This window comes from Pan troglodytes, chromosome 1 (assembly GCF_028858775.2).
Source record: "Pan troglodytes isolate AG18354 chromosome 1, NHGRI_mPanTro3-v2.0_pri, whole genome shotgun sequence".
NCBI classification, from domain to species: domain Eukaryota; kingdom Metazoa; phylum Chordata; class Mammalia; order Primates; family Hominidae; genus Pan; species Pan troglodytes.
In genome coordinates this window covers 180461291-180484883 of record NC_072398.2, presented here as the reverse complement: position 1 = coordinate 180484883, position 23593 = coordinate 180461291, and the positions used below count along the sequence as shown (strand labels likewise).

At 38.1% G+C, this 23593-nt stretch overlaps 1 protein-coding gene across 4 annotated transcripts in view; it reads right to left on the bottom strand.

Moving 5' to 3' along the window:
- The window catches only part of FAF1 (Fas associated factor 1), a 520728-nt gene that overhangs the window by 98337 nt on the left and 398798 nt on the right, over window positions 1–23593 (bottom strand). For all 4 annotated transcript variants that reach the window (XM_001137725.6, XM_054666796.2, XM_063780489.1 and 1 more), the window contains one exon: window positions 33–169. In XM_001137725.6, the coding sequence (XP_001137725.1) occupies window positions 33–169 (137 nt within the window). The remainder of the gene's footprint in view (window positions 1–32; window positions 170–23593) is intronic.

Below are 23593 nucleotides of genomic sequence, written 5' to 3'. Positions count from 1 at the left end.
AGGCTTTACTCTCCTTGTGACATGTACTTTACCTTGTATCACATTCAACACTTCATTAGATGATCGCTTTCCCATAATAATCAGGAAAAGCGGAAACTGATCCGTTTTTTGAGTCCGAATGGTTTGTGCCACAACACTGCCAAAGTGTCTATTGCACATAGTGAGAAATCTAAAAGGAGACAAAATACAAAGTAAGTTTTGCTTTGTAGTTTAATAGATTTACTAGTACTTCAACAAAGAACTCATTGTGTTATTAGTTATGTTAAATTAGACAGCCTGCCTGATATCAATATGTAAAATCTTGCTATATTGAGTTTTCAAACATGTCTGACATAATACAGAAGTGATTATCATATAGAAAAGCAGGAAGCATACCCTAAATGCTGTCTGGGGCTGACAGCATAGGATTCTTTTCTTATTCTTTTTTTTTGACAGAGTCTCTCTCTGTCACCCAGGCTGGAGTGCAGTGTTGTGATCTCGGCTCACTGAAACCCCCGCCTCCCGGGTTCAAGCAATTTTCTGCCTCAGCCTCCTGAGTAGCTGTGATTACAAGCTCCCGCCACCACACCTGGCTAAATTTTTTTGTATTTTTAGTAGAGACGGGGTTTGACCATCTTGGCCAGGATGGTCTTGAACTCCTGACCTTGTGATCCACCTGCCTCGGCCTCCCAAAGTGCTGGGATTAGAGGTGTGAGCCACTGCACCCAGCAGGATTCTTAGCCTTAAACACTATAACACTACCTTTAAACTATGAGGAAAACAAACTACATTAATTTCAAGAGGATAAAATTTCTTAAATAGAATAATATAGTGTTGTGCAAAGATAAATTGACTAGCATCATCCTAAAAAACAGAATTTAGCAACGTTTTCACAAGTCTTCAGAATCAACAACTGTACTTTACAATTATGTTTTCTCCAGTAGTAGTAGGTCTTCTAGTTTCATACTTAGCATGAGATAAAAATAATAATTCTAAGCTTTTGACCAAAAAAAGCTCTGAGATATTAGCATACTGAAGTCTAGCATTAGTATTCTTAACACGATCTGGAATAAATGAAAAAACTGATAAAGCTTTTCTCTTCTATTAGAGGACTGTTTGAAATTAGCATTTCTTTCAAGAGAAAAGGGTAGCTTATGATATGTTTTCAGATCTGATGGTAAAAAGTAAATGTCATAATAATAATGAATTATGAAAGACCAAATGCAAATATAGAATGCTTTAATAAGATCCAATTTAATAAAGTCTGTAAAAATAATGGACTTTTAATAACACAGGTCACAAAAGGCAAAACAGTGGAAATTCTGGGGACTAGCCACTGGTACTGGCTTATTAATTCTTAATTATGTTCATGAAAGGCAACTTAAATCATGTGTTTTCTTATGCCTTATGATAATATTTTAGGTAACAACTCCTCTGAAATGTATGTTCTAGCTGATGAGCAAAGTCCTGTCATCACATGCATTAGAAGGTAAATCTATTTGAAAAGACAAACGGCATTAAAATGTCATGTGTTCAGATTCATTTGATATCCAAATTCAAAACAGAATCAAACCTCTTAATTTTTAAAGCCAATACATTTTCTGTCTATAGAAATTCATCTCAGAAATTTAGACTGAATCCTCCATAAAATCTGTGCTATGACTATAGCAAGTAGGTGCTGCTAAGGGCCACTAGAACTGTTGGCAAGAGTGTTAAGTTAGCACCATTGCAGTAAGTTCATTGGAAGGCAGATTTAAATACACATTCAGAAGAGCAATAACCAGACCTCATGGCAATTTCATATCAGTGCCACCATGAAAATTCAAATTCTCACATTCCACAACTATGATGGGATAAAAGGTGCTCAAGCAGCCTAACCTTCTAGGCCAAATTTCACACCCATATAGCTTAACTCATCGATAGGGATGTATAGATCGTGAGATTAGAAAATTAGGATCTTTTTGTGCTTTTTTCTAAAATATTTTGAGTCAGTCTTGACTCTGGCCTGATCATTGGCAACCTCAAAAATAAAAGATGTCAAAAAAATAGTTGGAATGTCATTTCCCACAAAAGGGAGTAAGTCCTTGTTGCTTTCACACCAATGGATTAATTAAGCAGATATAACAAATTACCTGCCCATAAGTGCTATTAAGTACTAGTACTAGCTAAACAGGATACCTACCAAAAAAAGAAAGAACAAAGAAATAAAGGAAAGAAAGAGAGAGAGAGAGAGAAGAGAAATAAAAAAAAGGGAAAAGCAGGCAAGTTTAGTGGTTTTAAGGATTCCATCTCAACATAATTTTGCCTGGAAATTGTGTACTTCCCATGTTCTTTTTGTGAAAATGAGCAAGAAGATAAAATAATTATGAAAATGTAGATATCTTATTGGGTATAAAATAATATATAACAAAACTTTCACCACTATACAAAGCACGTTTGAGATGCAGATCGCAAAGCACACAGCCATTCAATAAATTATAAAAAAACAACAACAAAGTGATCAATTTTCTGCTAGTTATTGGAAAATCACTCTAATTTTTTGGAAGTAGTTGGGAGATACACAGGAATCACACAACCAGCTGACACTTTATGGTAGCCTTAACCAACAATTTGTTCTAATCAAAGAGAGACTTAAAATTTTAATTAATCTGATGAATCTTCCTAAAATATGAATTATGTTTGAGATTTTCAAATTGCAATCATCAAGAGCCTGTAGGGCTGATGGACAGTATGAAATTGTAAAAATTCCTACTTGTCAATTCATTCCATTATAATTAACAAGAAGGTGGTACTTCACAGTACAGATGTCAAATCTTTCTCATGGCTAGGAGACTCTGCTTCTTCCTCCCAAGATCATTTATGCACAGGGCTACCATTTATAACACTACCAGCAGCAAAAAATTCAGTTCAAAACATTAGAAGGAAAATAGATGGGGAAAAACCAGTCATTTAAAGATAAAATGCATGGTTCTCATAATTGTGGTATTTTCTTCCTTTTGAAGAGATAAAAGCGTACCAGTGCATCCAGTGGCAGGGCCAAAGTTGTCAACCCAACTGCACATGGCATTCATCAGAGTTAGATGTCATGAAGTGATAAATGGTTTCCATAAGTAAATTCCTGCAATCTCAAACCCAAAGTGGGGAAGCAAGGGCAAACCACTCTATAACAAAGGGAAATGGCTCTGTTTTTAAATAATACAATTTCTGAATAAATCGAACAGCCTATCCATCATAGAACATTTGAGGAGGGGACTAACGAGTTGCCAAATCAACCCAAGGCCAAATGCTAAAATTACAAATTTGAAAAGACAATAAATGCCCTCACTAAGGGAATGATACAAGGGAAGAAGGGAGAGAAGGATGAAGGAAGGGTTGAGGCAATGAGTGAAATGAAATAGTTAATCATAAGTCAGATATACTTTTATATTTTCCAGTTCTTGCTATTAGAAAACTGGTAAGATAAGATGAAATGGTTTTAATCTAAAGTTTGGAGAGAAATATAAACAGAATATCTGATGGTTAGCATATATTAATCACTTGTAAAATTTTTCATTGCTGAAGCATAGATATTTCTATCTTGTTAACGGAAACCAGGATTACTAATAAATCAGATATGGCAAAAAGTAATCTTGTTTAAATTCAAAACAGGGTATTGTTTAATTTCTTTCAACTTAAGTCATAATTACCTAAGTCACTGGCTTTCACCAAGCTGTACTCTAACATAAAATATATATTAAATGGAACCTAGCAATTTAGGGGAAGGGAGATGAAATTCCACAAATGCTCACTGCCTACCTACCGTATACCAGGTGCTGTAAAAGGAAGAATATTTGATAAAAAATAGAGGGCACAAAACTGTCAACTACTCTATTTAAGGGTTCCTGATTACTACATATTTCAGTGTGATTCCCATGAGTTTAAAAGAGCCTCAGGTATAAAGTGGAAATAACACTTACCTTTAAAACACTTGTCTTCTTGTAAGGATGAAATAAGTTAAGATACAGAAAACACTTGGACTTGTGCCTAAAATATGGTAGGCCCTTAAAATTGGTCGCTATTTTACTATTATTAAATGCATAATAATATTTAACACTTTTATCATCATTTCTTTTAGGATTAAAAATGATAGTTTATAGCTACAGGCCAGCTCTATGAGACTTTATTTTGCACAGGAAGATACATTAGCAAAGATTTGTTGACTAAACCAACACTGTCACTGTTTTTTTTTTTTTTTCATTCAGAAAATGAATGGGCAGTTATCAATATTTAGAAAATAAGACAATACATTATAGATGCTGCATTTGTACAATACCACAAAATTTTAAACATTTACAACTGGATACAAAACTAAAATCACTATTTTCTTTTAAATACATTTATATTTAATCATAATATGGCGAAAGGTCAAGGGGGAAGTGGATCCATGTGGAAAGGGCATCCTCCCTTTACAACAACTTGCTCTCCTGGGAAGAAATCCATTCCTGGGATTGCTAAACTAGCTTAATGAGAACAAGAGGGAGAACCCACTACCATGAGAACAGTCAAGGACATGGTGGGTCCATGACCCAGACATCTCCCATTAGGCTCCACCTCTTAAAGGTTGCACCTCCCAACATTTCCACACTAAGAATTAAGGTTCCCATATGAGTTTCGGTGGGGATGCTCAAACCATAGCATAATCCTAAATCTTTGGTTTAAACTAAACTAAGTTAGGAAAACAGAGTGTATGACTAAGCTAGGGGAAACTAAGGTAAAGGCAGTGATCCTAAACCTTTAGTGGCCTATAAATCACCTAGGGAATTTATTTAAAAGGCAAGTTCCTCAGCCCCATTCCCACAGAGAAGGTGATTCAATAGATTTGGGTCAGGAAACAGCCTTTTTAATACGTCTCCAACCCCACCCCAGGTAATTTTGATGCAAGTGATTAATGGCCACACTTTGAGACACATTGCTTTCTGGACACAGGACTCTCTTTGTAAGACTTTAATCTGTCTCTGAAGGCAGTTCTTAAAAGAAATCATCATAAAAATATTTTGGGCAATGATAGCTTCACTGGACCAAGTGTCTAGTCTCCTGAGTCAACCACTTTAAAAATATTAATTCCCACTTGCTTCATTTGTATGGGTAAACTCCAATCTGATCTGAAAAAAATACTAATAAATATCTCAAAAGTCTGTGAGCTCCATGTGATGGAGGGAAAACAAAGCAGGGAAGGGGAGGTTGTAATATAAAATAGAGTGGTCAGGGAAAGTCTCAATGAAACGCTGACATTTGATCAAAGACTCAAAAGAGGTGAAGGAGGAAATGAAATATTTATCTCAGGGAAGAGAATTTCAGGTGTAGAGAACAGGAAATAAAAGACATTGAAGTTGGAAAGTATCTAGCATATTTGAAAGGTAACAAGGAAGTTACTATAGTTGGAGCAGAGTGAAGCATAAAAGACAAAAATTGATGAGTTTTATTAAATTTACATGGTAAAACACACACACACACACACACACACACACACACCACAGAAAAAAACAAAAACAGAAACACCATAACTAGGCCAAAAGATAAATAACAAACGGGGAAATTTTCTGAATTCCAAACCACAAAAAAGAGGCTAATTTACTCATTATATATAGAATTCTTACAAACTAGTAAGTAAAAGATCAACAAAAAATAAAGTTTCTAGAAATGGAAATAGTAATAGCACATAAGCATGTTAATGAATTTGCTCCTAATTAAAGCTACATATATATATATATATATATATATATATATATTCGAGATGGAGTCTTGCTCTGTCACCCAGGCTGGAGTGCAGTGACGCCATCTTGGCTTACTGCAACCTCCGCCTCCCAAGTGATTCTCCTGCCTCAGCCTCCCAAGTAGCTGAGATTATAGGTATGTGCCACCATGCCTGGCTAATTTTTGTATTTTTAGTAGAGATGGGGTTGCACCATGTTGGCCAGGCTGGTCTTGAACTCCTGATCTCAAGTGATCCACCTGCCTTGGCCTCCCAAAGTGCTGGGATTATACAGGTGTGAGCCACCATGCCCACCTAAAGCTATATTTTAAAAAAAAAGAAAAAAGAAAAAAAAACATTTTTCACCTGTCAGATTAGTAAAGAAAAAAAACTGGCTTTGGCAAGGTTACAGGAAAACCAGGAAAAAGTCACTACTATACACTGTTAGTATAAGTGAAACTGATACAATTCCTTCATGGGCAATTTGCCAATAAAAATTATAAATCACACATACTCTTAAACAAGCATTTAGTCTATAGATATATTTTCATGTGGAAATCACCTATGTACACACAGTTAATTACTGGATGTTTGTAACAGCAGAATACTGGGTGTAACCCATCAATTACTGGATGCAGTAGCTCACACCAGTAATCCCAGCACTTTGGGAGGCCAAGGTGGGGGGAGGAAATTGCTTAAGCCCAGGAGTTGAAGACCAACCTGGATAACAAAGTGAGACCTGCCTCTACAAAAAATAAAAAAATTAGTTGGCATGGTGGCTACTTGGGAGGCTGGGGCAGAAGGATCGCTTGAGGCCAGGAATTTGAAGTTACAGTGAGCCATGATCATGCCACTGCACTCCAGCCTGGGCAACAGAGTGAGACCCTGTGTCTAAATCAATCAATCTTGGTTAAATAAAATTATAGTATATTATGGAATTTAAAGAGATACTATGTCGCCATTAAATAGATTTCTTTATTAACTGATATGGAATATCTTTATGAAGTAATGTTAGTGATAAAAGGAAGGTATTAAATTGTGTTTACCATTTGTGTAAAACTGGGGAAAAATAAATACATATTAATTTGGTTTCTTTTTTTGTTTGTTTTTGAGACAGAGTCTCACTCTGTCGTCCAGACTGGAGTGCGGTGGTGCAATCTCAGCTCACTGCAACCTTTGCCACCTGGGTTCAAGCGATTCTCCTGCCTCAGCTACCTGAGTAGCTGGGATTACAGGCACGCGCCACCACACCTGGCTAATTTTTGTATTTTTAGTAGAGATGGGGTTTCACCATGTTGGTCAGGTTGGTCTCAAACTCCTGACCTTGTGATCTGCCTGCCTCAGCCTCCCAAAGTGCTGAGATCACAGGCATGAGATATCGTGCCCGGCCATTAATTTGTTTATATACAAAATAACCTCTGGATGGATAAATAAGAATGTTGCCTCTGGGGAGGGTCACATAGATATGGGTTTAAGAAGGAGACTTTTTATTACATACCTTTTTATGCCTTTGAATTTTGATTAATGTGAATTTGTTAGCCAATCATAAAACTGGTAAAAGAGCAAGTCCCTTACATGAAGAAAAACTGCATGTAATCCCAAACCTTTAACAGTGTTAAACACATTTTTCTATTTTATATGAGTCTTCTGTTCAAATCTATCTTTTTTGCAGTGGTGTGATATTGGCTCACTGCAACCTCCGCCTCACGGGCTCCAGTGATCCTCCTACCTCAGCCTTTGGAGTAGCTGGGACTACAGGTAAGCGCCACCATGCCTGGATAATTTTCGTATTTTTTTTTTTTGTAGAGATGGGTTTTACTGCATCGCCCAGGCTGGTCTTGAACTCACGGGCTCAAGCAATCCACTGGCCTCAGCCTCCCAAACTGCTGGGATTACAGGAATGAGCCACCACACCCGGACCTCAAATTTTTTTCTAAACAGACAGTATAATGCCTCACGATGCAAATGCACATATTGTATGCATGTTGGAGAACACAAACAAAAGGTAATGCTAAGAAAACACAGGATGAGATTTTGGGAGAATTTAACCTAAAAAAGCATATCCCATCTGCCTGAGGCTTCCAGTAATAGTAAACTGTTAAATTATCTCAATAGATTAGTAGTCAGAGTTTTAAAGAGCCATGTAATTTTTTTTTTTTTTTGAGATGGAGTTTTGCTCTTGTTGCCCAGGCTGTAGTGCAACGGCGTGATCTCAGCTCACCTCAACCTCCCACCTTCCAGGTTTAAGTGATTCTCCTGCCTCAGCCTCCTGAGTAGCTGGGATTACAGGGCATGTGCCACCACACCGGGCTAATTTTGTATTTTTAGTAGAGACAGGGTTTCTCCATGTTGGTCAGGCTGGTCTCGAACTCCTGACCTCAGGTGATCCACCTGCCTCGGCCTCCCAAAGTGCTGGGATTACAGGCGTGAGCCACCGCACCCAGCAAAAGCAATGTAATTTCTTAATCTTTCTCCTTGTTGCCACCTAGAAATAACTCAAATGCAAAAGGCTTTGAGGCACTTAAAGTTTAATAACAAGGGTATAGCTAATCTATAGGAGACAATTTATCCTAAGTTTTTTGAGGAACAATAATCATAAATAATAATTGGCTTTTTCTTACCACTAAGTAAGAACATAAACATTTAAGTACTTGAAAATTTCTTCATAAAAAGGGTGTTTACTTTTTCTCAAGTGTTGATCATAGACTCTTAGGAGGGATAACAGAGAACATCTAATTCAATCTCTTATCAAATGCAGAAATTCCTTCTCTAGCAATGCAAAGAAAAGATTCACTTTCCAGGGCCTGAATAAGAGAGCCAATTTATGTTTAATGCCATATAACATTTCTTCTGTGTTTTTGCCTTTTACCAACCAATAAATATTTATGAGGGCCCACCAAATATATGACGAGATAAGACATGGTTTTTGTCTTTAGCATAGTAAGAATATTTTGCCTTTGATAAATCAAGGCCCCCAAACAGTAAATGTAATCTAGTATATTACTGGGGCCTACATTTAGTGGTTCAGATGAAGTGCTGGGGAAAATCAGAGAAAGGAACGGGTGCTTAGAAGTCAGGGAGAACTTGATGTTGTAAGGTGCAACTCCTAGGACAGCTAGTAGAAGAACCATCGCTTACTCACCTCTGTATTCCTAGCACCTACTATATTTGTTGCATGAATGGGCCAATTCATGCTTCAATAACCTTTATCTTCACTATGACAATGTTGACCATACAATCTTCCTTTTTCTCTTCCAACTACTTTTGAAATCAGTTTAATTCAAAGACAGTCAGTGTGAATAATTACAGTCTTCAGGGCCCTTTTCACTGTGTTTCCACCTCCACAGGCCACTTGAACCCTCAAAATAAGCAGGTGTTGGTCCACAAGTTTATGATTCTAAACTTACTGTCTAATTTTTAGCAAACTGCACTTTTTATATAATTTCATCCTGTCACCACCCACTGACTGAAAATGTGACTTAGAAAAGGTGTAAAATATCCAAATATTAATATATTAGAGAAATTAGGAATTGCTGCAAGCAGCGTAGTATTGTGGGAAGAACAAAGACTATGGAGTCGAACAAATCTGATTTTGTAAATTAGCTGTTTCTTTGGATAACTTAAGGGCCTCAGCTTTCTCATCTATAAAATGAAGATAATAATACCACTTTTGGAATTGGTCTGTGGATTAATAAATTCTACTTGTTTTTCTTTCTATTTGTGTGCTTCAGAGTCAAAATTGGTTTTTCCACCCCCGTCTCTCCAAATTAAAGGTATGGTGAAATGTTTCCTAAAATAAGTTACAGCACCAATCTCAGACTCAGATCACTAAACAGGAAGTTATTCTTTACACCATGCTTGCCACTGTATTATACTGCTGCATAACTTCTGGAATATGCACCAACATCATTGTAAGATAACGTCCTACTCAGAGCAGAGATTTAAAGTATATGTATCTCTACTTTAAATCTATCTATATATTTAACGTTGTCATGTTCCCTAAATTTTCTAGCTGCCAAATTTAGAGACTTTGTTTTTTGTTTTGGATTTCTTTTAAAGGGATGGGGTCTCACTCTGTTGCCCAGGCTGGAGTGCAGTGGCATGATCATAGCTCACGGAAGGCTTGAACTCCTGGGCTCAAGCGATCCTTCTGCCTCAGCCTCCCGAGTAGCTGGGACTACAGGCATGCACCACCATGCCCAGCTAAGTTTTAAAAAAACAAAATTTAAGGCTGGGCATGGTGGCTCACGACTGTACTCCCAGCACTTTGGGAGGCTGAGGTGGGCGGACCACGAGGTCAGTTCAAGACCAGCCTGGCCAACAAGGTGAAACCCCGTCTCTACTAAAAATACAAAAAGTAGCTGGGCGTGGTGGTGGGCACCTGTAATCCCAGCTACTCGGGAGGCTGAGACAGGAGAATTGCTTGAACCGGGGAGGTGGGGGTTGCAGTGAGCTGAGATCCCACCACTGCACTTCAGCCTAGGTGACACAGAGAGACTCCATCTCAAAAAACAAAAACAAAAACAAAAAAATTAAGAGACACAGACTTGCTACATTGCCCAGGCTGATCACCAACTCCTGGGCTCAATCGATCCTTCTAAGTAACTGGGATTACAGGCATGAGCCACTGTGCACAGCCAAATTTGGACACTTTGTGATTTTTATCATTATATAAAATGTTTCAGCATCATTTATTTCAGGGTTGGTTGGTTTCTCTTGGAACTTTGACATTTACACATAATGTCCTTATGTATTTGAAAACAACTATCACCCTAATGGATATAAAAATGTGGGAGTGCATGGCTGGGCACCGTAGCTCACGCCTGTAATCCCAGCACTTTGGGAGGCCAAGGCAGGCAGACCACGAGGTCAGGAGATCAAGCCCATCCTGGCTAACATGGTGAAACCCCATCTCTACTAAAAATACAAAAAAATTAGCCGGGCATGGTGGCAGGCACCTGTAGTCCCAGCTACTTGGGAGGCTGAGGCAGGAGAATGGCGTGAACCCAGGAGGCGGAGCTTGCAGTGAATCGAGATCGCACCCCTGCACTCCAGCCTGGGCGACAGAGTGAGACTCAGTCTTAAAAAAAAAAAAAAAAAAAAAGTGGGAGTGCTTCAGTTGCAATCTCACCCACAGGAGGAAAGTCTTTAACAGATAAGTGACCAGGAAAACAGAATATTGGCATCTTAGTCACTCATCAAAGCTTTCAAGCAAGAGCTGATTGTAACCCAGCACTTATTAAGCTCAATTGAGACAGCTGATGTTTAACACAAAGAGCCGAATAGACAGGTTGACTGTGTAGGCTTTTCCTCTAAACTTTATACCTGTTATGAGTTAGGTAATCAAAAAGGAGTATTTAAGGACCACATCACCTAAACTCCCTAAAGAATTATCATTACTGAAAAAAAGATTAAATACAAAGCCCTCTGCTTTTACAGGGGATTTATATTTTAAAAAACTATTTAAAATAATCTGTCTTCTGCAAAACAACAGTAGAAGTTTATTGTCTATTACTTTTCCTAAGGACTCTCAAATAAAATCATGCAACAAAATTCTCCCTTGACTTCAGTGTCAGGAAATCTTGAGAAGAACTATTATGATTCCATATGTCAGAAAATGAGAACTGTAAATGGTAAAATGTAAATGCTCTCAGGTGTATGATCTGGCATATAAGAGAAATACAATTGATACATATGGAATGGACAGATGAATAAATGATTATATGCCTATGACATTTCCTTTCTCTCCTTTACCTGCTGGAATTCTACAGCTAAACTTCAACTCAGGTGCTTATAAATATTCATATCTATTTGCTACTTTTAATTGGTTTTCATCCAATTTTATTTTTTATTTTCCTATTTTATATTGTATGTACAGAGATTATGAGATTATGTATAGCGATTATGTCAATTTTTTAAAGGAGGCAAACTGTAAATGCTAAATGGAAAAAAAAACCCAGACATATATACAGAGGGAAAATAAGAGGAGCAAGAATGTTTTCCCAATTCAAGCACAGTATATGGTACACAGTTTAATGGTATATAGTACACAGTATATGGTACACATATGGTAGACAGCTTAATGAATACTTTTTTGGATAAAGAAATGAATAGATGGTAGAATGAATGAGACAGTAAAAAGCTAAATTTAATGATAATGAAGTAACTATCATGAGGAATCTGTGTCCCTAAAAACATGTAAATACCATGATTTTAAAATGTACAGACCAGTAAACTTGCTCACAATACCCACAAAACTTTAAAAAGTCACTTAGAAAGATGGTTTATGAATAATTAGAATACAGTAGCGATGAATGGCAGGCAGCATAGGCCCTTAAGAACATACTATTCCCAAAACTAACTGTGAGTTTCCTAGACTAAGAATGCATCAGCATTCCATAAGTTTTGACTATCTGATTTCAGTAAGGCATATAATAAGGTGTTCCAAAAGATCCTTTAGATAAGATTCAGAAATACAGGCTAAGGTAGACAATTCATTTGTCATCAGGAAATTCAATCTGTAGAATGCTACCAAATTGAGAGTAGTCTCAAATAGTTTACTAGCTGGTTTTGTCCTGTTAACATTTTCATAAATATCTGAGACAAATAAAATATTTACATGTAGATAAATGCACTGAGCACTTACTCTGTACCAGACTTTAAAATCAATCATCCCATTTAATTCTAATAACTCTCTGATGAATGTAGTTTTATCTCCATTTCATGGTACGAAAACCGCAGGCCAGGTGCCGTGGCTCATGCTCATAATCCCAGCACTTTGAGTTGCCAAGGCGGGCGGATCACCTGAGGTCAGGAGTTCGAGACCAGCCTGGCCAACATGGTGAAACCCTGTCTCTACTAAAAAATACAAAGAAATCAGCCAGGCATGGTAGCACGCGTTTGTAGTCCCAGCTACTCAGGAGGTTGAGGCAGGAGAATAGCTTGAACCCGGGAGGTGGAGGTTGCAGTGAGCTGAGATTGTGCCCCTGCACTCCAGACTGGGCAACAGAGTGAGACTCTGTTTCCAAAAAAAAAAAAAAAAACTTCAGCTAGAGGGTTTAAGCAACTCACCCACCACAGTCACTATTGTGGCCTAGTGGCATAGCTAGAATTCCAATCGTGGTCTGAATAAATCCAAAGCTCATTCATATTCTTAATCATCATGATGCTCTGAATTCTTATAACATCAACAAATAATTATTTAGCATTTTAATAAGAAACAAAAGTGGAAAAGATTGATATAACTCTTATCCTTATAAAGCTTATATTCATTGGAAGAAATAGAAAATAAATGTTAAAGTAAGCAAAAGTAATGGCTTATTATGGAAAGTTCTAGGAGGGTGCTATGAAAAAGAATGATGGTGAAGCCTTCTCTAGAAAGGTTCATCAGACCTTTCTGAAGGAATATATAGACAGGACAGAAAAATGGGCTCATTTCTGTCTTTCTGATAACTTCTTTTATTCTCAAGCAACTAGTGGGGGCAGCTGGGAGGGGAGGTAGAGAGGGGAATGATATATTTGGGGAATGAAGAGTAGTATGAAATAGATATCTCAGTTAGGCAAAGAAAACTAACTAGAGAATCCCAAATCCCAGTAGGCTTGCCCAGCATTATTGTGTGCTTATTTGAAGCTTGTGTTTATTTAAAAGAGAGAGAAAAAAGAGAAGAGAAGAGAAAAGACAGTGTGATTTTCTCTAGCTGTGTTCAACTGCAAGGGTACAGGCATACAGAAGGTGAACAGGTGGGTCTAACAAAATGAGTGTAACAGAGAGTTTAAAGTATCACAAGGAAATTACAATGATGAACCTCAAAATCTAAACAGGATGAGGAATATGAAAACTGGATATAGGAAAGGGTAGATGGGGTGAGAGAAAGGTCAATAGATTGGAAGGCATGAGGAGATAAAAAAATCTTTAAGACCAGTGATACTTGAACAAATAAATAGGAGTGGTAGGAAGTGGTGATCAGAGCCAGATGTTTGAAATCAAAATATATGAGGCAATATAGTTTCTATTAGTGACCCCATCTAAATGTGGTAAATACAGGGAAGAAGAAAAATTTTCTGGAGAACATGTCTAGGAACCGAGAGGATTATCAAGAATGATGACAGGAGTAGAGATGATAAGGACTTAAGACTCATTTGTGGGTGATAAAACTTGTGAAGGTCAATAGACAGAATCTGAACCCCAAATGATCTTGTCAATCAACTGCATTAGTAAAGAATGGCAGAAATCTGGTTTAGCATCAACTCAAGCTGGAAAACAATGGGGTTTTAGATGATTCCCTGAGTTCAACAGAAGCCCACAATAAAATTTCAGATAGAACTGTGCATAGCACCAGACAAACCTCCTCTAGAGCACTATGCTTGATCCCGGCACCTTTAGAAGGGGCTGCATCTAGACACACTATCATATGAAGAACAGTGAAAAGAACTAATTATATTTGGTAGGAAGACGCAGGGAAAACAGGAAAAATGAGAACTAGAGTTACATTGATAAAAGGCTATAATACTATAGAGAAGTTAGGCTTATATCAGGTAACTGCAAAACCAGAACCAAAAAGGATAAAGTTGCGGAAGCTCTCTATAGAAGAAGCATTGTAGTAAAGACATTTCCAGTTTTCACAGCAGCTAAAAAAAAAAAGCTATCTTTTGAAGCTTTCATTTCCCTGTCTTGGCAATATTCAAGCACAGGCTGGAGCAACATCAGCTAAGCATGTTATAGAAAAAAAGGCCTGGGTGGCTGCAAGTTGTACTGCTAAGGACACGTCTAATCCCTAACTCTAAGACTGGGTGAACTTCACGTTTATTTGTTCCTTGAACAAAAGGTCCATGGACTTCCCTTATACCTCCTGCAGGACTTTGCACACTAGATAATTATCTAGTACATTTCTGTTGCTGAATCATTCAGCATGGCAAGATCATGGGGAAAAAAGCATTATGTGGTAGAAAAGCATAGGTAGCATTGGGATTTATAGCTGGTATAGCCATTGTAATGACCTCACAGAACCTCTCTGAGCCACAAATAGTTTCCTCACATGTGAAATGGGATCTTGCTATTTACCCTGCAGAATTGTGGAAAAGATTAAATGAGGTAAATGTATATATATATATATATAGAGAGAGAGAGAGAGAGAGAGAGAGTCTTAAATTAGCACATTTATATAGTGTCTGGCACTATAATTAATTAAGTAGGTACTTAATTAATGGTTGTAGTTGTCATCATGTAGTTTGGCTTCTTAAAAAGCAGTACTATAGTCTTGCCCTTACTACTACTACTAATATACTTTTAACAGATATTCCTTGTTATAAAACGAAAGAGGAAGAAAATTACTGTTGTCTTCTTCACTACACCCCACTAAAATCACTCTGATCAGATTATTACAAACTGGAAAGGGTAGCATGCTCATGTTATAATCTGATATATCAAACTTCACCAAAATTTATTTTAAAAATGAACCCTTGCTTACCTCACATTTTTCTCCTGAAAACAATTGTATCCAAGTCAGAATATTACAGACAAAGGTCTCAGGTCAAATAGGAGAGTCACTCTCTTTTCATGAAAAAGAAAGATCTAGAAATGTTATACTACTTGTCTAATATCATCTTGTTTTTCGTATTTCCAGCCTGACTGAGCCTTACTTCTCAATTGCTCTACATTCTATGATGATTGACATCTGTCTGTCTGCATAAACAATGAGAAAACAGTTGTAATGAAAAATTGTGGTTTCTATGAGCCCAGGAGACCAGCCTGAGCAACATGGTGAAACCCCTGTCTCTACAAAAAAAAAATAATAATAGCTGGGCAAGGCGGCATGAGCCTGTAGTCCCAGCTACTTCAGTCAGGAGGCTGAAGTGAGAGGATCACTTGAGCCCAGGTGGTCAAGGCTGCAGTGAGTCGAGATCGTGCCACTGCATTCCAGCCCAGGTGACAGAGCGAGACACACACACACACACACACACACACACCAGGACCCTGACACACACACACACACACCCCCCAGGACTCTGACACACACACACACACCCCCCAAAATAAAACCCAAAGCTTCCAAAAAGCTTCTGCATAGCAAAAGAATGGGAGAAAATACATCCGACAAAGGATTACTATCAAGAATCTACAAGGAACTCAAACAAATCAGTCAGAAAAAAACAAATAATCCCATTAAAAAGTGGGGAAACAACATGAACAGACATTTTTCAAAAGAAGATATACAAATGGCCAACAAACATGAAATAATGCTCAATATCACTAATCATCAGGGAAATGCAAATTAAAACCACGAGATACCACCTTACACCAGTAAGAACAGCAGAACAGCCATTATTAAAAAGTCAAAAAATAATAGATGTTGACACAGATGCAGTAAAAAGGAACTCTTATACACTGTTGGTGGGAATGTAAATTAGTACAACCTCTATGAAAAACAGTATTCAGATTCCTCCAAGAACTAAAAGTAGATCTACCATTTGATTCAGCAATCCCACTACTGAGTACCCAAAGGAAAAAAAGTCATTATATCAAAAAGATACCTGCATGCATATGTTTATTGCAGCACAATTCACAATGGCAAAGATAGGGAATCAACTTCAAGTACCCATTAACCAATGAGTGGATAAAGAAAATGTGGTATGTATACATATATATATATAAAATTAGGTGTGTGTATATATACATGGTGTATATATATGGTATGTGTATATATTATGTATATGGTGTGTATATATACGGTGTGTGTATATATAATGGAATACAACTCAGCTATAAAAAAGAATAAGGTCTTCAGTGAAACCCCGTCTCTACTAAAAATACACAAAAAATTAGCTGGGCTTGGTGGCGGGCGCCTGTAGTCCCAGCTACTCGGGAGGCTGAGGCAGGAGACTGGCGTCAACCCAGGAGGCAGAGCTTGCAGTGAGCCAAGATCGCGCCACTGCACTCCAGCCTGGGCGAAAGAGCGAGACTCCATCTCCAAAAAAAAAAAAAAAAGAATAGGGTCTTCTGCAACAACCTGGATGAAACTGGAGGTCATCATGTTCTCACTTAGAAGTGGAAGCTAACTATGGTTATGCAGGGGCCTATAGAGAGGTATAAGGGACACTGAAGACTCAGAAGGGGGAAAGTAGGAAGGAGGTAAGGAATGAAAAATTACCTATTGGGTACAATGTACACTACTTGAAAGACAGGTATGCTAAAAACTCAGATTTCACCACTATACAGTTCATCCATGTAACTAAAAACCACTTGTACCCCTAAATCTATTGAAATTTAAAAAGAAAATTGGCCAGGCAGAGTGGCTTATGCCTGTAATCCCAGCACTTTGGGAGGCTGAGGTGGACAGATTGCATGAGCTCAGGAATTTGAGACCAGCCTTGGCAACATGGTGAGACCCCGTGTCTACAAAAAGATACAAAAATTAGCTGGATGTAGTGGCGTGCACCTGCAGTCCCAGCCACTTGGGAGGCTGAGGTGGGAGGACTGCTTGAGCCTAGCAGGTTGAGGCTGCAGTAAGTTGAAACTGTGCCACTGCATTCCAGCCTGGGCACCAGAGCAAGACCCCTGTCTCAAATATAAAATAAAATAATATAAAATAAAATAAAATAGAAAATCAGTTTTCTTTAAGAACAGCAACTGACACATTTTAATGTGTACAAGTCTGCTTCAAGAACTAACAAGTTAATACATAGCTTTCCTAATAGCCACATAATAAAATTTGTTGCTGAGACAGTAAATTATTTGAGAGCTGCTCAGAGAATCCAGTAGCTCATTTATTACTGGGACTAGGCTATGTAATTTCTCAGATTTGAGGTATGGCAATCAAGGCTTTTTAATTTTTCACATAACCTTGCCTCATTCCTTCCTTAGCTGAGGTGTGTAGAAAAGTATTTGCTGAAAAGGACTTTCTTGGTGCTGATCATGTATTGAGGGGAAGAAAAGCACATGAAAGCAATCTATTTAGGATTCTTAAATTGTTGCTGTAGCTACAGACTGAGTTAGCCAACAGTAGATAAACTGTCAAACAGCTTTTAAAAAGTCTTTATAGTTAACTCTGTTTTGAATAATACAAAACTATCTGTCACTCCTCTATTACCCTAATGCTATTAAGTAGAGAGACACAAACATATGCTTAAGGACACCCAATCTATTCTTTAATAATTACCTGAACACATCAGAAACAGGATTCCACCTTACTCTCCAATTCCAGACTAACAGAAACTTTGCTTTTTTTGGTGGTATATTTGGCAGATTAGAACATTAAGATTGTTGGGCTTTAAAATATCTTTTAGCATCTATGTAGACTGACAAGCAAACACTGTAAAATATGTCAGAGGAACCAAATTACTTATGTGGTTTTATATCACTGAACTAACATGTTTCTTTTATAATTTCTCTGACTGTTTTACTATCAGTATTTATAGAAGAGGAGAAATGTGCTACCAATTTCAATGGCATAGGTGATATTATTTAGTAAAAGGTCTACCGAAATATCATCAATATAAAAATTATTAATGAGAGCAGTTAAGGAAACAAATCTTTTCAGACCTTTTTAATTTCAGGCAAGAAGAAAAGCAAAATACATGATGGCATATATATATTTAAGATATTTCACTTTATAAATATCTTATTTATTTATTTATTTATTTATTTAGATACAGGGTCTTGCTCTGTTGCCCAGGCTGGAGTGCAGTGGTGCAATCTCGGCTCACTGCAACCTCTGGCTCCTGGGCTCAAGCAGCCTCCCAAGTAGCTGGGACTACAGGCATGTGCCACCATGCCAGGCTAGTTTTTGTATTTTTAGTACAGACAGGGTTTCACTATGTTGGCCAGGCTGGTCTTGAACTCCTTGCCTTAAGCAATCCACCTGCCTCAGCCTCCCAAAGCACTGGGATTACAGGTGTGAGCTGCCACATCCAGCCTAAATATCTTCTTTTTAGAATAAGACATTTATCTTATTTTTGGAATGTGTCATTAGATTACTCATGTTTTATATCAATATAAAAACTGTATATTCTAAAATACAAGCATAACCAGCTATTGGGAGTAACTATTTGCATATAACTATACATGAGTACACTGGTGGGGTCGGGGGACGGGTTACAGAATGGGGAAGGATTCAGCAACAGGTCACAAACAGGGAAAGGTTTGGAATTAACCTCAAACTTCATCTTGAGACAGTGATGATTCTTTTAATTCTGTGACTCTCATAATCAAGATACCTAGAATATTCAAAAAATATTCAAAACACAGAGTAATTGGGAGATGACCAAGGAGAACACCAACAGACTTATAAGAAAGATCTAGTGCATGAGAAAAATAGAATGTGATAGAAACTTAAAATGTTATTCTTTTGGAATGGCTTGCCAATAATATCACCTTTGTATCTTAGCTTCTAACAACAGTTTTCATAGGCTATTTATTGACAACTGTATCTGAGTTAAATGCATATTTCCTGAATAGCATTAATTAGATTAGTGCAGAGGAAAATGAGCTCTTTTTAAAAAACAAATGCTTTGATTCAAATATGATGCATGTGCAACCAGGCAGTTATAACTGTAGTACTAGGTAGGAGTGTAGGAAGTATCCAAATCAGATTTAAAAAGGCTCGAAAATTGGTAATTTTAAATTATCTCAAAGAACATTTTTAAAAGGATAATCTATTTTGGCCGGACGAGGAGGCTCATGCCTGTAATCCCAGCACTTTGAGAGGCCAATGCAGGTGGATCACCTGAGGTCAGGGGTTCGAGATCAGCCTGACCTACAAGGTGAAACCCCATCTCTACTAAAAATACAAAAATTAGCCAGGCATGGTGGCAAGCGCCTGTAGCCCCAGCTACTTGGGAGGCTAAGACAGGAGAATTGCTTGAACCCAGGAGGTGGAGTTTGCAGTGAGCCAAGATCACACCAATGCACTCCAGCCTAGGCAACAGAGCGAGACTCCGTCTCAAAAAAAAAAAAAAAAAGGATAATCTGTTTTAAGAATGTTGAATGTACTATAAACAGTTTAGCCATCAACTATATAGAGACTGACTTATTCTCAATTGTAAGAGGCCATCACTTTTATCCATTCTCCCTTTCCTTTTTTCCTTTCAGTACTATTAGGAAACTATTCACAAGTGTACCCTTGGACAATGCTGAGCAGTAATTATGACTTGCTGACAAAGAGATATGAACAATTACTGAGCCCATTTTGAAACCCTACACTAATAAAGTCATTAGATGCTGCCCTTGCCATGATCCCTCTAAAAGCTTCTGAAGTTACAAGAACACACGGCATTGTTTGCAGGGACAATTGCTGCTGGCAGAACGCAAACCTTGAGTTAAACCATGCTGCAAATTGATCTTGACATTCTGTTAAGACCGCCACTAAAAATCAAAAGCAGAAGAGAAAAGGAGAAAATGAGTGGGTAGGATGTAATCATGGAACAGGAGGGGTTCCTCCTCACCTTCTCTCCTCCCTCTTCACAAAACAAACCAGGGAGAAAGTGACAAACTCTCCTGGTGTTTTAGAACCTTCATTTTAAAGCATTAATTAAGCCCTTGACCTGGGATGTTTAGGATGGCAATACACTTCCTTTAAAAGTACTGGAAGGAAAATGTTGCATAAAGGGAATAAAGAAGTTTGGAGAAAATTATATGGAAATCTGGCACGAAGGCTCTCCTGAAGTCTCAGTACCCTGACCACAACATGTTCATCTGTTTTATCAGCTACCTCTGCAGAATCCATATTTGTACCTAGGGTAGCAGCTGGAAATTAATACTCCTGTGTCTCCCATGCAGACTCCACACCTGAGCTATATTTGCCAGATCAAATGGAAGTGTAGGGTTAGAGTAACATGGTCAGCAAGGCTTCAGCCAGGCATGAACCACTGAGTAGTTTGGAATTAAGGGTAAGCCACTGTGAATATGGCTAATTACTGAGATGGAAAGTACATGTGAAGACAGCTTACTGATAATAAGTGCTTTAAGTCAATTAACTCTTGCCAAAGATTAAGTAATGTGGAAAACTATCACTTGAATATTAAGCCTAACAAGTACCTGTCAGCACAGCAGCGGAAGTTTGCAGTGACCTGAAATACCACACCCAAGGGCATTAAGTTCAAAAGCTAATACTGACAGGCACAGAATTCTGTCTGTGAATATTGGTATTAAATGTGTGTACAAAATTTAATACAATGCTATGTGTATGTTACAAGCAACCTGTGTAACCCAAGCACTATTGGCAACTCCTGGGGAACTGTTTACAGCTACTATGAACACTGCTTAGAAATAGTGTGCAATGCCTGATTTAACACTTAGTAGCATGTACACTGATGTGCAAAACATTTTCATCTCAGGTACTTACATAAGCAATTCATTTTCCAGCACTCATAGCCAGCTGATTACCCAGTTGGCACTATTCCAGTCAAATTCAATGTTTGATTCTAAGTGTTCTAGAATTAGATAATCTAAACCAGCACCTATATTTGCTTTGTGGACCCTCCTATTCAGAACAAGAGATACCCACTAACCCACTTATTACTGGTTAATACTGGTGGTTCATTGTGTCACATATGTGATGTAGCTTTCCTTGATGAAGCAACTTCAGCTAAGAATCCACAGCTCAGCTTGGAGGGCACAGCCTTTATAGAGGGAAACAGATTAATACTTACTATGCTGGTGCTTTACATAGTACTATTTATGGTTAATTCTGATGGTGTTCTAATAGAACATGCCTGAATGCTTGGTCTCTTCCACCGTGTAGCCACTCTAGCACTCCGGGCCTGGGACATGTTGAATCAGTTCTCCCACCATTGTAGAAGGTTCAGTACCATCCCAGAATGGCCCAATTTGGGAGGCCAATTACTTCTGGGGTATCACAGAGGTTTGGTGAAGTCTGGGGAAGAAACTCTAGAACCAGGATGAACTCATCTGGGTTGGAATTCAAGCCACTTTCCAGATGGCCTGGGAGCACCTGAGGCACATGAGCGTACACCATGATATTCTGGGACCCTACAATGCCAGCAGAAGATCAAGTATCCAATCTGAACATTTTTAGTTCATTCTGTAAGGAGAATGAAGGCTTTAGTACCATATATTAGTACCGTTAGTGGCTACAGGGGAAGATCACACAATTAGAGGAATGTAGCTGTATTTCCAATATTCTTGCCATTACTCAAACTGGTACTCTCTTGCTATTTTTCAATAAGCCTATTAGAGATGATTTATTATCAATATAGTACTTACTCTTTAAAAGGTAGTTGTGGCCGGGCGCAGGGGCTCATGCCTGTAATCCCAGCACTTTGGGAGGCTGAGGCGGGTGGATCACGAGGTCAGGAGTTTTAGACCAGCCTGGCCAATATGGTGAAACCCCATCTCTACCAACAATACAAAAATTAGCCAGGCGTGGTGGCACACACCTGTAGTTCCAGCTACTCGGGAGGCTGAGGCAGAAGAATCACTTGAACCCGGGAGGTGGAGGTTGCAGTGAGCTGGATTGCGCCACCGCACTCCAGCCTGGTGACAGAGCAAGACGCCATCTAGGACGGATGGACGGAAGGAAGGAAGGAAGGAAGGAAGGAAGGAAGGAAGGAAGGAAGAAAGGAAGGAAGGAAGTTGTGTAAAGCAATGGGATTACAGACATAGCTCCCTCAGGGAGCTGACAACCTAGCAGGGAGATAGACAATGACCATATAATGTAATGAGTGCTATTAGTACAAGTTAGTACAGATATATTATGGGAGCATACAGAATATGCATTTTAACCCTGACTGAGGCAAGAGAAGGATGGGGAGAGGCAAGACTTCCCAGAAGTGATACCTGTCCTGAATTTTAAGAAATTATTCTTTCATAGCTAAGCACTCATTCATTAAGAATACATTGTACTAACAATATTTTTATTAGTTAAATCTATGATGGTTTTCTACATGTTACATATCCAAAAGAATATCTTATCCCTGCTTCACTGTCTGCCTGTAGACATATGCCAATGCTGGATGAATCATTAACAAAACATCTTCTTTGGATTTGTCCATGTTGGCTGGTTGACTTTAATTCTCAATCTGGTTCAGATTATAGAGGATTATATTAGCTAGCCAGCTCCCTCTATTCCTTCTCTCCTCAATTATTTCAACCACTGACCCTTTGTTCCCCATACGTAATTATGAGGCTTTAAACACCAATGCCCTTTAGTAAAGAAGAGCAAAATCTGCCACCCAAAAGACTAGGAATGCTACTATGGTAATATAAAAATCTCTAAATAGAAGGAGTAAAGTTCTAACTTCATCTTTATGTGTATCATCTCTTTCAAGTCCCTCTTTGACCCCCTTGGGTACAGCAACTCCGTATAAAGTTCATCTATACTCCTAAAGTACCTTGTACATACCTCATATTATATATTAGCTCTTATGTCTGTTTTGCCTACTAGACTATATGTGTTTTGAGGGTTAGGATTGTGTCTTGTTCCACCTTTCATTCTCAGATGACAGCACCATTCCTGGTTCATATTAAATATTCAGTGTTTACTCAATGAACAAACATAAGAAACACAGTTGGTCTTCTGCATCTGTGGGTTCTGCATCTGTTGATTCAACTAGCCAAGTATCAAAAATATTCAGAAAAAAATTGTGTCTATACTGAACATGTACACTTTTTTCTTGTCATTTTACTTAAACAATACAGTATAACAACTATTTACATAGTGCTTACATTGTATTAGGTATTATAAGTAATCTAGAGACGACTCAAAGTAGATGGGACGATGTGCATGGGTTATATGTAAATACTATGCCATTTTCTATCAGGGACTTGAGTATCTGTGGATTTTGGTATCTGCAGGAGGTCCTGGAACCAATCCTGCATAACTATGAAGTGATTTGCAAGATCTTCTTGTTTACTATTACCTATCTGTT